Source organism: Trachemys scripta, chromosome 4 (assembly GCF_013100865.1).
Source record: "Trachemys scripta elegans isolate TJP31775 chromosome 4, CAS_Tse_1.0, whole genome shotgun sequence".
Taxonomy (NCBI): domain Eukaryota; kingdom Metazoa; phylum Chordata; order Testudines; family Emydidae; genus Trachemys; species Trachemys scripta.
The window spans coordinates 85,481,219-85,496,760 of record NC_048301.1 but is presented as its reverse complement, the minus strand read 5'-3'; the positions used below and the strand labels follow the sequence as shown (position 1 = coordinate 85,496,760).

The following is a 15,542-nucleotide window of genomic DNA, read 5'->3' as shown; positions in this document are numbered from 1 at the left end:
AATGAGTGGCTGATAAGGATTGCTAAACACCTGGGCCTGATTTTGATCTCACTTGCAAAAGTTTCATTCTGGTGTAATTCCTTTGAGTTCTGTCAGTGTAAGGAAGATCAGAATCAAGCCCATTCTGTGGATGAGGAGGAACGATAGTGTAAACTAAGCTTTTCGGTTCCTGATTGCATCCAAGCACCTGGTATCTCTCAATGTTTCAGTATATGTTCTTTTAGAGAAATGAGCTGGCCTATGACTGGTTATCCAGCACAATATGTTTGGTATGAATAAGCTTCAAAAGGTATTATCATAATCTACTGATTTTTCTGTTGGCCTTATAGCAAAAGGAGAATCTGCACAAGGAGTAAATCCAGGTAGCTGCAATGCAACCAGAATGGAGAAATTGTAGATTACTCATGAGGTAGAATTGGTAGCGGATCAAGAAAGTTGACTGTTGGAAATAGGCCATCTTGATTGCATTGGCATCGTTAGCACTACAAAAGTAATTTTCCCTCCCTTGGTATTCACCCCTTCTTGTCAACTGTTGAGAATAGCCCACTTCCACCTTAATTGAATTGGCTCGTTAACACTGACCCCCCACTTGGTAAGGCAACTCCCATCTTTTCATGTGCTGTAATATATATACCTGCCCTACTGTATTTTTCACTCCATGCATCTGATGAAGTGGGTTTTAGCCCACGAAAGCTTATGCCCAAATAAATTTGTTAGTCTCTAAGGTGCCACAAGGACTCCTTGTTGTTTTTGCTGATACAGACTAACACGACTACCACTCTGAAACCTGTCTACTTTCTAAGATGAGCAAAAATAATGCAAGCATCTGTCCCCCTTAACCTTTGAAATCAATGCCAGAAGCAGACATTTTCTTATACCCAAGGTATTTTATTTTTTGAGTGAAAAGTTTTTGTAGCAAGATGGGCTGTTCTCAAAACAAAATTTATGAAAAATGGTCAACATACAATTTTGTTTTCATTTAAAAATTACATTTTAAAAATATTTTTGAAAAAATCAATAGTATTGAAAATTTTATTGCAATTATATCAACATTGAAAATAAGATTCAATAAACAAACATATTTGTTCATTGGAATGGGGGCTCTGGTAAGTGAAAAATGCTAGTAAGCATTTTGTTAACATTTTCAATTTTGACCAAAAAAGGATCCGTTTTGAACCTTTTGAAATAGTAATACTTTTTGTGACATTAAGTTCATTTTCCAGCCAGCTCTGTTCACTACCTCCTTAATTTTTGGTGTTTTGAATAAAATGGAACCAGGATTCACACAAATTTTAGTCTCTGGGACTTCCTGAATAATTTTATTGCTTATAACCATCTCCCACATCTCCAGAATTAAATTTCCCAAGTTAATGGTTCTTACAAATCTGAGAGATCAAAGCATCTCCAAGGTACTATATAAACAGTGAACTCCTGACAACTGAAGTCAATGGAGTTTTGCTGTTGACTTCAATTGGGCTAAAATTTTTCCCATAATTTTCAGCTTGACAAAATTAGTTTTGTGAGGGAATGAAGTTATACTGGGTACACAGATGTCCTTTGCTGTTGACTCCTCCAGGTTTTGGTGTGACAATAAGAAGAGGCTATTTTGCAAACCTGGTCTCGAAAATCCCCTCCTGCCAGGAAACAGAAGAGAGGGTTGATGCAAGTATTAAGGCTACACACTGCTACCTCTACAAAGAACACGGTGTCTGCATTCTCAATGGACCTATTGCCATTGGGCCACAATGCTCTTAAGAAGATGCAGGTGTTTCTTGACAGGTGGTAAGGGAAATAAAGGAGTGCAAAAATTATCAGAACAGAGTACATGAGCTTGGTGAGCTTATCCTTTTTCTGAAAGTGATGAAGGCCAGTCTTTTGCAGTGTCCTGACACTGCTGCAGTAACAGTAGCAGATAGCAATGAAAGGCAGCAAGCAGCCAACCACCGTGCAGCACATGGAAAAGGGAAGCGTTATATAGGTGGAGCTGGAAAATACATAAAGAGAGCAAATAGTTTTGTTGTCTGGGCATATCTGGGTGCTGGCAACAAAGGGGACTGGCACACTGGCCAAGCTAGTTACTGCCCATATGGAGAGGGAAATCAGTAGTGACTGTTGTTTATTTAACAACCACAGAGACTTTAGCGGATGCACTATAGCCAAATAGCGATCCACACTCAGACAAGTGACAAAGTAGATGCTGCAATAATAGCAAACATGGTAAATTGTCCTGGTAATCTTACAAAGAGCATCTCCAAAGATCCAATGCAGCTGATTCAGATGGTAGTAGATCAGAAAGGGGAGGGTTAAGATCCAAGTGATGTCAGCCAAAGCTAAGTTACAAAGGAAAATAGTGCTCCTGTTCCAGCGTTTCACCCGGAACACGAGGATCCAGATGACGGGCATGTTCAAAGTTAGTCCCACAGCCAGGATAAAGAGGAAGGTCCCTGGGATGAGAGTCCTCTGGATCGTGCCAAGGATGGTGCCAGCACTTCCACAGAAGTCTGCCTCTGCTTTCTGTCCAAATACAAAGTAAACTGGTTTCACTTAAGCTCAACATTATCTACTTAATAAAGTCTGTCCACCTCCCATCATATCCAAGATGAGATGTCTGAGCCTTCGCTCACTGGTCTTGTCATGACAAATAAATCATATCGTTCTGATCCATGTAGGGTGGTCAGATAGCAAATGTGAAAAATCGGGACGGGGTGGAGGGTAATAGGTACCTATATAAGAAAAAGTCCCAAATATCGGGCTGTCCCTATAAAATCGGGACATCTGGTCACCCTAGATCCATAGCCCACTGAAATCAATAGAGACTGCCACTGACTTCTATACGCTTTAGATCAAGGCCCATAATAGTAACTCCAGGACTGATTCATCTGTCATGTACACTGATGTAACTCCACTGACTTCAGTGGACTTAATCCTGATTTAAGACAGTGCAAACTAGAAGACTAGCTTTTCTGACTCTTCATTGCTAAAGCGGGGCCAAAGTGAAAAGTATACGTTAGTATTCATTTCACTGAATTTATATCCATGTTGTGTTTGCTTTCTGTGAACTTCCAAGCAAACTAGTCTGCTGGTGGGAGTGTTCCCAGAAATAGCAAATTTTAAGCAAATATTGGAGCATAATTGTTGTAAACACATTTTTAGTTTGTAGCTGTGACTATCTGCACCAAAACCTGTTTCTAGAAATTATGTTCAACCAATCAGGGGCCAAAAACATGCAGTGTAACCTATATGCCAAGTGAAAACTAGTCAACAAAGCTTGAATTTCATATACTAGAGATCCATAATGAACTATCTTCTTGTGAAAGGAGCTATGGACCAAAATGCACTCACAGAAATTACAATTTTGAATAGCAAATAGATTTGAGAAAACTGTGAGCAGACAGTTAATGAAGAGAAAAGGAGTGAAAATATACTTAATAAAGTAATCATCCACTGCTGTACACTCAAGTCACCAGGAAGACTTGAGAGCTAGAAGTTCTGTTTCATCAACAAGTGTCATTCTATATGGTCTTTTGTTCCCCTTGCTGTGACTATGTCTTTTAGCGAAGAATCCCTGGGGACTCCAGCTATCTGCAATCCCCAACTTGTATTTTATCCTCTCTCACATCAACGAGAGACAAGTCCCAGAGAAATTAGTGAGGGACCAGGACCTCTGGAATGGACTTTTCACTAGACTCCTGAAAAGAGATTTGCAAACTTATTCTCCTCTTATTCCACTGTATTCCCTTCCGCACATTGGGAAGTATGTTAATCCACAACTAGCCACACTGATTTCAAAGGGAGTACCTTTGGTGTAAATTATTGTTCCTCATGAGTACAGACATCACATTCTGGCCAGATGGACTACGTACCAAACATTCAGTCAGCCATAATTTGTTCAACATTTGATTCACTTAGTCATCTAGAAGCCTTGATTTGAAGCACACAATTGCAAGGACAAAATGAATCCACAATTATTCAATGCTCACAGAAATGGATACTATTATGCAAAAATCTGGCTCTAAAAATCAAATTAAACCTCAGTTCTTACCATAAGAAATGATCTACTTGTGTTAAATGTATAATATTAAAGACTGAAACAATTCCCTTCCTCCTCCTCCCCCCTGCCCATTTCTTGTATATTTTGTGGACTGTGCTCTATTTTCATTCCTTTACCACCACCTGCCATACTGTATCAGGACTGCAAGGAAGAGATTCTAAAATGAGTTGTAAAAATCTGTATTTCTAAACAGAACAAAGAAAGTGTTGCTTTGATGATAGTGTCGCTTCTTTACTTCATTTCTTGTGCTAAGAACTATAAACTGTGGATACCTTTTGCAGTAGTTAACTATAAAGTCCCAGAATTGCCCATGACTGCCTGGACTAGAGTAATTGTACTTAAACACTGAGTTAGGAAACTTCACACATCAAGCTTCATATGAAATCATGAACACCACCACCACCCCCAAAAAAGAGAGACATGGCAAGCACCTACCTGGCCAGGTGTTCTCCCCATCCTCATCCCATACACTGTACTGTATACACTGCTGCAGTGAAACAGCAATAAAGCTGTTTACTCCTGTAATTACCCACTTACTAAGGTAACTGCCCAGCTCCCTGACATGACAGATGTGTGAATAATATCACCGATATAATGGCTTTGCGTCTGCACAGGAGGAGGGGAGGGTGTTCCATACATAGGCAGGTGTCTGATTACACTGGGTGGAAATCGGAAGTGTTTTTTTCCCAAAGCTGAAAGTGAGTTAAGATAGATTTTCTGTATGGTTCCAAATTCTCCCTTTGCTTCTAATTTCTTTCAGCTGCTAGATGCAAAAAACAAAAAACCAACCCACCTTCCCCACAACCAGCCTTTTCTATGCATGCCCAGCTTCAATTCTTCCTGTTCATTATCCATAAGTTGGCTCCTCTGTCTTATTTTGTGTAGAAGAAAAGAGTGATTTACTGCCAGACTGTAGTTTGAATTTAAAACATCCTCCTAGCCATAAGATAACAAGCATTCTGTTGGTCCCTGAAGCAGGAACTTACCTTGTCTGGCTTCAAATCCATCCACTGCCTCAGTTTTGATGCACCGCCTCAGTTTCCCCTCATTGCCGAGATAATCAGTCTTCACACTGCAAGTGTTTTCTGAATAGCCCTCCCCTTCATAGTTCATTAACATAAAGTTCAAAATGACTTTTAATTTTGAGGTCATTCCCTTCATATGATTAGCTGATGACCTTGTGTTACATTTCAAAGAAATAGGTTTCCTGCTTTTTTGATTTTCCTGTCTTGCTCTCTAATATAATCACTGTGGCATCAATAAGTATAACACCAGCTGTGACTCTTTCCTCAGGACAGCCAGAACAGTGAGTCACTGTGTTACCCCTCCGCCTCAGCAAGGCATATGCTTTGCTGGGGCTTGGACTGTGTATCAGCTCCCTGTCCGCCTCACCCGCAAACTTGGAGAGACTCTGCTAGTCTTAACCTTGCCTTGCAGGTAACAGTCAGTGAACCTGTTTCCCCCTCAGAAACATCTCTCTGCAGTGTCCAGTCCCTCACACTGGACACTCACAGAAATGATTGTTTGCTGCCTCCAAAGAGACAGTGAGCACTCCAGTCTCTCAGTTTAACTGAAGACTCACACTTTAACGCAATATAACAGCACCGAGATGGTTTATAGTAACAAGTTTAAGTTTAGTAATAAAGAACAGAGATTTAAGTGATACTAAGCGAGAGAAAAAGAAACAGGTACGGTGCCAACACAAAACAATCTGTTTAGTGACTAAAACTCAATTTTAGGAAGTTGCAATCTTTGCCTAAGAAGTTTTCTCACTTACATCAAGTTTGCAGCATCTTCAGCCCTTCAGGATCCAACTCTAACAGAGTCAGAGGGGGTTGTCCTCTTTGGATAACTAAGCGGTTCGTTCCCCTTCCTTTTATAGTCCAGTAAACCTTTGAACTGTATTCTTTACAAAGTAAATCCAGACAAAGTTTCTCTCCCCTGCTTGTAAATGCCATGCTGTCTTCCTCATCCTCTGGTCAATTTGCTTTTTCGATTGGCTTAATCAGAGTTTTTACCTTACATGTAAATGTATTTCCATTGTCTCTGGTCTCACCTTGCTCAATTTACATTGGAGACACAGGCAAATGGGTGAAACAACATTCCTTTGCTTATGACTGTTTATTTGCTTTCCTTGGAATGCTTGGCTGAACATATTTTAGGAACATACTTCCTGCACACATACATATTGCTTTACAAACTAACCGTACATAATAATATTAATAACCAGCATGTCACCAGTTTTTGTATACCTTACAAGACACTGTTTGGCTAAATAATCTAAAGACAGTGTGTTGGGTGTACCCTTTGCCAGTTAGCTTAAAGGGGCTCTGAGAGTATGTCTACACTGCAATAAAACTCCCTTGGCTGGCCTGTCAGCCGCCTCAGTCTTGTGTGGTTCAGGCTGCAGAGCTATAAAACTGCAGTGTAGACATTTGGGCTTGTGTTGGAGCTTGGGCTCTGTGACCGCATTGGGTCGGGGGAAGGGGTGTCTACCCATCGCACTAAGGCTGGTTTCAGACTCGGGTTTAAGCCCAAGCTCCCCTTTTGTCCATACAGAAATGAGTGTGACTTGGGGCAAGAACCCCTCTAGACTCATCCCCATGGTCCCTGCTAGGCAAGTGGGTCACACATTTTGCAGTGTGGACATAGCTCAGAGTCTGCCCACTCTATCCCACAATCCCATGGGAACATGTTTCCCAGCCCTTCAGTTCCAAAACTTCACACTCATTTCCCAGGAACAGGAAGCAACCTTCTGGTTCAAATGCAGCTGCTCGGCATTTAATCTCACATTACCACACAGACTGCTCAGCTGGAAACAGTAAGTGCTCACATGTATTAGCTATGGCCAGAAGTAAGAAGTTGTCCTGTATCAAGTGCACTTCTGGCTTGCCAGAGGAACACAGCTGGCCAGAAACTCTGGTTAACCTCTCGTGAAAGGTGAATGAAATGGTTGATGTCAGCAAGAGCAAAAGAAATGGTCATGTCTACAAAGCTATAGCCAAGTGACTGGCAGTGCAGAGGAGTGACCGCAGAGTAGAACAATGCAGAGAGTGAATCAAGTGGCTGAAGACAGAGTATTGCAAAGTCTGGGCTCCACATGGGGAAGAGGGGAGAGTCAGCGACTGTCAGGGGTTGAGGCTGGGTGTGATACACATTGTTCCCCATACAGCCACAAGCTGTACGTGTCTTTCAGCAGATTCCCTATGTCCAACCAGGAGACACTGGGCAGCTGACACTAGAGGGTTTCCTGACAGTGCAACCCCATTGGTACTGGGGGGGAATGTGTTATGGGGGCCAGAGACACTATGCAGGTATAGGGTCTCCGTGTAGGTCCTTTGGGATCTATCAGGTCTAAAAGTGGCTTTCTTATGTGTGTGGAGGAACATCCCACCCCTTCCTACCTCTCCCTTAATGGGACAATTTGGGGTAACCTCCATAATGGATACTTCATTAAGCTTTTCAAGTAAAAAGTCTCCTCCCATGGCTTTTCATACATTTTAATCTAATCTGGCCCTCCGTTTTATGTCACAGCAAAGAGGAAGCCATTGCTTTATAACTACATTTTCGTTGCTGTGCATTCATGTGTAAATGGCAGGTGGCTCTCTTAATCCAGTCCACTGTTACGTATTAGCCAATACATACATGGAAAGTGTCGTATGCACCACATTAATGGGTATTATGTACATGATATTAGTATAATATTCATTAGAGATATGTCTTGGGAAGTTATGTTAATGGAACATGTTATGCACTCTCCACACCTTTGTTCACCCACGTCAAGTAGCCCACAACATTTGCAAAGTTGAAGTCAGTGTTGTCATTAGAAAATAGGAGGCCTATCGAAACCAAGTTACATGAGAGGTGTGTCTAGCACAGGTTAGACTGTACCTCTACACCCAGCTGGTTTGGAATCTCTTTTTGGGAACTTCATAAGAAAAACCACAGAGCACAAAACAAGAAGTTAAAGAACTGGTGGGTTGGATTTTAGTGAAATGTAAAGAGTTCTGTAACTTGTAAAAATCATACTATAAATACTACTAGCTGAAATGCGTATCACTGAAGTACATCTTCTGTGTAGCTAAATCATGCTGTGAGATAAAATTGCTTCCTGTATATCTCCTTTTCAAGGTATGTATATCTCCTTTTCATGTTGTACTGCTTTGTTTTTAGCTAATAAATATAGCTAAAGTTTGGTTATTTCATCTCTTGAACAATTTTAAGAACAAACCACAAGTGAGGTCAAATAATGGTTACACCTTTTTTTTAATCAATGTCACATCTTAATTAAAGGCTGCCATGTGCCTTTAACTCATCTCATTGTGCCTAGGTGTTCCAATGAGCTACATTCAGCAATTATATTGTGTGAAACTGCTCTTTCTCTGGGATCAGGAATAGCGAGTCCTCTGTAATGTCCATTAGAAGGAGGCAAGAAAACAGTGTCAAAGAGACACCTGAATCCTACTTCAATAGAGAAGTGGAAATTGCCTGGAGAACTCTTTCACTAGCAGAGTTATAGGGGTGTGATCTGGCCTATAGGATTTGCAAACTAGCACATTGAGTTTAGCATCCTTTCTCTTAATTGCTTCAAAGAAAGCTCAAAATCTTTTCTGATGTACATAACCAGCTGTGCAGTGCAGTGCTATGCAAAAAGGAGGAAATCCTTCCTGACTTCTGTATGCTAGCAGCTTGCATCTGGCAGCACGAGGTTTAACTTATCATGCAAAAAATATAACTGCTCTCACTGGAGGCAAAATCCAGCCTTTTTTAAATAATCCAGCCACAATACTTGACTGTGACTTTCAAGGCCAGTGAATGCTGTGGGCTGTGTAAGGAAATGTTTTCTTGTATTTGTTTCTGATTTGCCTCACTATTAGTTAGCTTCTATGAAAGAGACATCACAAATTTGTGTTGAATTTGCAGAATTGTTTTGGTTTAAACCTCCATCCGCTCTAACTCCCTCCACAAGTAAAAAAAAAAAATCAAAATGTTTGTTTCAAATAGAAAATGTTCAAAAAACTTTTCGTGTCAAAATACACTTCAAGTTTATGCTAAAAAGAGTTTTTTAAAAAATCTTGAAAATGTAATACATATTTTTTCAATCTGAAACAAATTTTGTTTTTAAAGTTAGATGTTTTGGTATGGCCATTGAATTGAACAATCTGTTATTCACACAGCTGTACTTTCATGGTGTTAGGGCTGGCCAGGGACAGCCTGTTTGCTCCAGTCAGCTGCTAAACGGTGATCAGGCTTGGGAGTGAGCCGGATCAGAATGCCAAGAAGTCAGGGTCAGGCACCAAGTTGCAGACAGCTAGCAGAGTCAAGGACAAACCAGGGTCAGAAGCCAGAGTCTAGGGTCTACAGCGAGCAGATTCTGGAGCAGTCTGCATTGTTGCTCAGGCAGCTGCCCATAATGGCTTCCTGGTCTAAATACTAGCATCAGCCAATCACTAGGGTGTGAAGGGCCACCACACAGGCCCTGCTGGGTGGTATTGCCTACAGTCTACCTGCATATGGTCCTCCCAAAGCCCCTACTCTACGTTTCCAATGGTGATGTGGAAATGACAGTAGACCAAAATCCCCTTGGGCCCAGGTTCTTACAGGTGGGGTCAGGATTTTACCCAAAGAGTTTCTAGAATACATTGCAATACCTGGGAACAAATAACTGTCTACAACACTGCAGTGTTTACTGATACTCTGCTAATGGGATAATGTCAACTGAAATGTTTATTCAGGAGACACTGATAGCAAAGTGTTACATTGTGACTATATGGTAACACACCATAGACTTCTCTCTACCTTCCTAGCAGTTCTTCCATTTTAGTACATTCCTGACGGGGCATTTTTATACCTTTTCCATAAACTACTCTTGACAATATATGCAAAGAGTCAGCTACCATATGGTCCATGCTTCCGGAACATTTTTTCTCTATTAAATTGCACAAAGAAACAGTTGCGGGAAATCAACAAAGGCCAACATGATGAGAGGTAAATGGAATAAGGGAAAATCTGATGTTGAACCAAAGTTTTTTTGTTGCTGAGTGCAGGACAGTTTAGCTGCTGTACATAGCATTGATGGCAAGCATGTCAGGTATGCCGAGATGGGGGAGGAAAACATGAATCTTCTATAAAAGATCCAGCTACTTAATGCACATGTCAGTAGAAATTATGATGTCCCTGCCCCAGTATATTTCAGTGCCATCTCCCTATGCCAAACTCCCTTTGTGTTTGTTGGAAATGGGATGCCAGTGAAGACTTCTAAGGTTATGATGTTAAGTAGGTTGTGTGTAAAGGTGAGAATACCAATCCTGTCTTGGCTAGGAAAGGGGTAGCATAGTGGGGTTCACGAGGCTAAAAATAGGTGGCTGGTGGAAATGGAACAGATGGAGCAGGAATGTTTGCACAGGAGGGATTCAGCAATATGAGAGGCTTTTCTTTTTTATGTGAGAAGGTACATGGGCCTGTGTCAATAAGTTCTACAAGGAGCAGGGATTCAGTGGGACAGATTCTGCTCTTAGTTAGGATGATGTAAAACCAGAATAACTGTTAAACTTCACTTAGGTTAGTTCAGATTTCCACCAGTAAACTCAGAATTTGATCTCGTGATAGTATTTTAGGAGGCCAGGAATGAGTGCTCATAGGCAAAGATTGGAGTGTGGTTACCAGTGCAATACTAGCTCTTGACTGTACGTAGATCAACATGGATGGAGCTTGTTCCGCTCCAACAACAGTTTTGCACCAGTGCAACTCTAGTGATTGTCCTGGAGTTATACCTCACTAACTCCAATGTAAATGAGAATCGAATCAGGCCCTGCAAAGTGTACATTTTCAGCATGGTTTGCAGTATGTTACATTAGTAGCTCTCATTAACGATGTAGCTAGTTTCCATCTAGAAGTAACCAGCCATTACTTTAAATACCCTGTTATTGATTTAATAGCTTTTACAATGTAGCAGCTGGACCTAAGGATCCTGGGCTGGGTTAGATTTCAGTTACACCAGTGTAAATTTGAAGTAACTCCAGGGACATCAATGAGATTACTCTGGATTTGACCATGTACCAGATCAGCATCTGGCCCCTGTGAGTGGAAAGAACATTCCACAAGGAGCTCTTGTACCTAGGAACATAGGAATTACCATACCAGATCAGACTATTGGCCTTTCTAGTCTGGTATCCTGCTGCCAGCAATGGTCCAATTTAAATCACAAAGTATATCAAAAATCCACCTCAGTTTAAAAATAAGCTGTTTATGTTCATATATATATGTCATAGTTTTTCCTCATTTAAGAGCAGAGCTATATAGATTTCTATTCCTTTCCTGACCCAAGCTGTTCAGTTAGTGCATAGTGTACTCTCAAGCAACAGCTGTGACTGTTTGACTACAAAATGACAAATCAAGGTCAATTAGTAATCTCGAAGAAAAAGGTGTTATTTCCTGGTTAACTGTTGCAGCGCTGCTTTGTCCAACAGCTAAAGAAACCAAACTCACTTAATTCACATTTTAGACTATCATTTCTCATTAAGAAAGAAGACTCAGTTATTGGGGCAGAGGACTGTTCTTAGGCATCTTTCAAAGTAGAGATCTCCTTGCCAGATTTCATATCCCACTCCTCTCCTAGCTGATTTCTCAAAATACAGCCTTGAACCATGGCAATGCAATTCATAAAGCATTTTATGTATGGGTATAATTGAGAGTAGGTAATTAACTATTTTAAACTAGAACAAAAACCTAAGTTTCAGTGTCACCATTTAAGGACACCAAGCCAGTGCTTAAAAACAGAGGGGTAGATGTTCAACTGTTGAAAATGTGTGTTGCGCCTTTGACTTCCAACCCTTTCAGGGTGTCAGGTCCAAAAGCCCCTCTCTTTATGGATGCAGTGTCTCTTTCATTTTGAACAAGGTATTTTCCAAGTGCATCTTCTCAGTGTGTTGCTGAGCTTCATTTTGAGACAGATTTGAAATGTGCAGATTCTGATGATGTAGCATGCTACCTTCCAGACCCTAGCTGGAGCACCTACTCTCCCACATACCTACTAATGGGACACTTACGTTTCTAGAATTGAATTACAATTAATTTACGTATAGCATGAATTTGCTTGATATTTAATATAAGTTCATTACGTTGCCCATCAGTACTGTCAGGCGTCCGAATACATCCGAATACATGGAGAATGCCCATCCCATTTTTGCATAGGACAAATGAGGAACATAAAGGAAGAACATTGACTAGCCACAAACAGGTGCACTGGACAAAACTAGCACTAGCACTATTTCTCCTCTTGTACCATGTTAAAACAGACGAGGTATATTCTGAGTGCAGCCCCTGTTATTGGGTATTTGGTAATCATGCAAGATAAATAAAAGCTTTGATTATTTTCCCCCATTGAAAATTTGCCAGTTACATTAATGGAGGTAGTATGGGGCTGTTGTCACAGTTCAGGGCACCTCCACCTGTATTTCCCCCTTGTAGTCTGCCAAGGGCACGCACTGTAGGCTCCTGCTCCTCAGCTGTCACCTGTCTTGTGTGTAGACCCACATCTCTCTCCCTCCTGACCAGAGTTTTTCCAGGCTGCACGGTTCCCAGCCTACACTGTGATATCCCTATGACAGACTGACAATACCCTATAATAGCCTGAACAAAGCTTATGGAATTTAGTTAAACTTTAGTGAATAAAGTTAAACCTTACTGAATTAGAGTTTGCAAAAAGAAGAACAGGAGTACTTGTGGCACCTTAGAGACTAATAAATTTGTTAGAGCATAAGCTTTCGTGGACTACAGCCCACTTCTTCGGATGCATATAGAAGTGGGCTGTAGTCCACGAAAGCTTATGCTCTAATAAATTTGTTAGTCTCTAAGGTGCCACAAGTACTCCTGTTCTTCTTTTTGCGGATACAGACTAACACGGCTGCTACTCTGAAACCTGAATTAGAGTTAATACCTTTAGGGTACATGGCATTAAAAATGCAATTGTGTACATCATTCTACCATCTCTAGTGGAGATGGGGAAACACTATGTACTTCCTCCATTATCAATCCTTGAAAACTACCCCTATGGAGACGTGCACATATCCTAGTTCAGAATGGATTCTCTAGGGACCAACAAAGAAAGAATTTTTGGAGAAAGAGCCTGGTTTTAAACAGGCTCATGGTCTTCTTCCTGTTCAAGCAAAGGGCCAGGACCCCTGGTCCAAGGAGGGCCCTGCTCCTTATGGTAGGGTTGGAAACACTGGGGCCTACCAATGTCTGAGAGACTGAGTGCTTGTACTGATCTGAACTTGTGCAATAGTGCAATGAACTTGTAACCCCAGGGGATCCCCCTGGAGTGGGGGTTTGAAGAACTGCTCCTGCCAGAATCTATGTTATGGCTGCGGTTAACTCCAGCATGTTTATTGGCATGGAGTGCTTTTTCTCTTAAGAATACAGTAGGCTTGCATAGGAAGTGCTGTGTGGTACCTTATAACTGTAGCAATCAGACCTGTTAACCATCTCTGAAGAGAAAGAAAGCAAGTGTCCTTAGGCAACCTGTCTGTGCTGGGAATTGTGCAGCTGGACTACTGAGGGGAAATACAAGTGCAGTTGCCCTGGACTGTGACAATACCCCAGCAAGCCAGACAGCCTAAACAGGCCAGTGTCTGTGCTTTGCTTTCTCTCCAGACACTATGAACCACTGTAATTGTTACCAATTATAAGTTACCACATGGCCCCATATAAGCAAGCACATTTATTCTTAAGGTAAGAGCATTACAGAGAAAAGATATTAAAACAATAAAAGAACCTACGTGCATATTAATATACATACCAGAGATCATCCCATGCCCAATTTCAATAATGGCTCTGGTAAGAGTCAGTCCTTCAAACCCCCCAAAAGGGATTTTTCTGTGATTAAAAGTTCATAACAGCTTTATGTCAAAACTCTCACACCCATGAATAGTTCAGTCTTCCTTTATACACGTTGGGCCTTTGATCTTGGCTTCAGGTAACAGGTGATCAGCAGACAAAGGCTCCCTTCACAGGATGTAGCTTCAAAAGGCTGGGGTTTTACATAACTTGGGAGTAGAGGGAGGAATTTCTATTCTCCTCCTCCCAGATATTTCCCAGGAAATCCACTTCATACATATTGTCCCAAAAAACCATTCTTGTCTGGCACATTGTTCAGTATAGTCCTTTGACCATCCCAGCCCACAATAATACAAAACCTTTGCATTTAATACAATGGACTCCAAACTTAAACTTAATTCAATAATGTTTTTCAGGGATATTGCAGGACATTGCCATACCTGTCACAAGAGTAGACTAGGGTTCTCTGCGAGGGCCCATCATTTGTTTGTATGACTGAACAATGTGTCTCACAAGTTTTTATGATTTTTTCCCATTACAATGTACCCCTCTTTGGGTGCAATCCTGGACCCACTGAAGTCAATGAGTGTTTTTGTCATTGAATTAAATGTAGCCAGGATTTGACCCTTTGTCTATGCTGCTGGCCTTCAAGGCCAGGCTATTGTTTCTTGAGAGTGTCAAATGAGCTTTAATTCTTCTTTTCTGGGCGCTTCTGAAAGATACCCTAGCATAAAACATAACAATCATGTATCAAGGCATCGCTACATCATCCCCTACATTTTATCTGCTTCCGTCTTGCTCACCTTCTCTCAATTTTTCTTTTTATTTTTCTCTTTTGTTGCTGCTGCTTTCCTCCTCCTCATTTTCCTACTACTGTTCTTACTTTACCTTTGGATACCCACTTAAGGAACCCACCAAACATAGGGTTACAGAGTCAACAGCATGGTAGATAATCACATTGTCTACTTTATCTTTTGCACAGCATTCTTTCCCAAGCTAGTGTCATTTTATGTTTGCATTAAAATATTGTCACTGCACCTGTACTTATTCATTTCTTGGAGTTAAACCCCTTTGAAGTCTGGATGGAATCAATCCAAGTGCTTTTTGTGATTCGTCTTCAGTTTTTCCCAGAGAGGATCTGATAATGTCTGATGGCCTGTTGCCTTTTGTTTAATAATAGTGGCAGCATCTGCTGAATGTTGAAAATAAAGTGAATTCTCTGGCAATGATGGACCAGACTCCAGATTCACCAGTGGGAGTGCCAAACACAGAGTCTACAATGGATGCTTGTCACAACTGAGTTTGAAAGAAGAGAATAAAATATAACAGAGGATCCTGTGGCACCTTTAAGACTAACAGAAGTATTGGGAGCATAAGCTTTCGTGGGTAAGAACCTCACTTCTTCAGATGCAAGTAATGAAGAGATGAAGATTAGATTGTCTGTCTCTGTGTAAGAGGTGGCAACAGCTGAGCTGAACATTCACTGCCAGTATCTCAACATGCAGAGCTTGGATTTGGCAGTTTTGACACTCTAGCCCAGTGATACTCAGACCTCAGTGGTTCAGGAGCCAAATTAGTGATCAACATTATCCAAGAGTCACAATAGTGTGAATTCATTGTTTCATTTACTATTTTTATTATATACACATACACA

The 15,542-nt window shown here is 41.0% G+C and overlaps 1 protein-coding gene across 1 annotated transcript; it reads right to left on the bottom strand.

Moving 5' to 3' along the window:
* Positions 1-1,331: 1,331 nt before the first annotated feature.
* LOC117875764 (P2Y purinoceptor 1-like) lies at positions 1,332-4,513 on the bottom strand. Its single transcript, XM_034767132.1, has 2 exons — positions 4,487-4,513; positions 1,332-2,514 (listed from the first exon to the last, which is right to left on the bottom strand). The coding sequence occupies exons 1-2, from the start codon at positions 4,511-4,513 to the stop codon at positions 1,534-1,536; spliced, it is 1,008 nt and encodes a 335-aa protein (XP_034623023.1). The 3' UTR covers positions 1,332-1,533.
* Between the last annotated feature and the right edge of the window lie 11,029 nt (positions 4,514-15,542).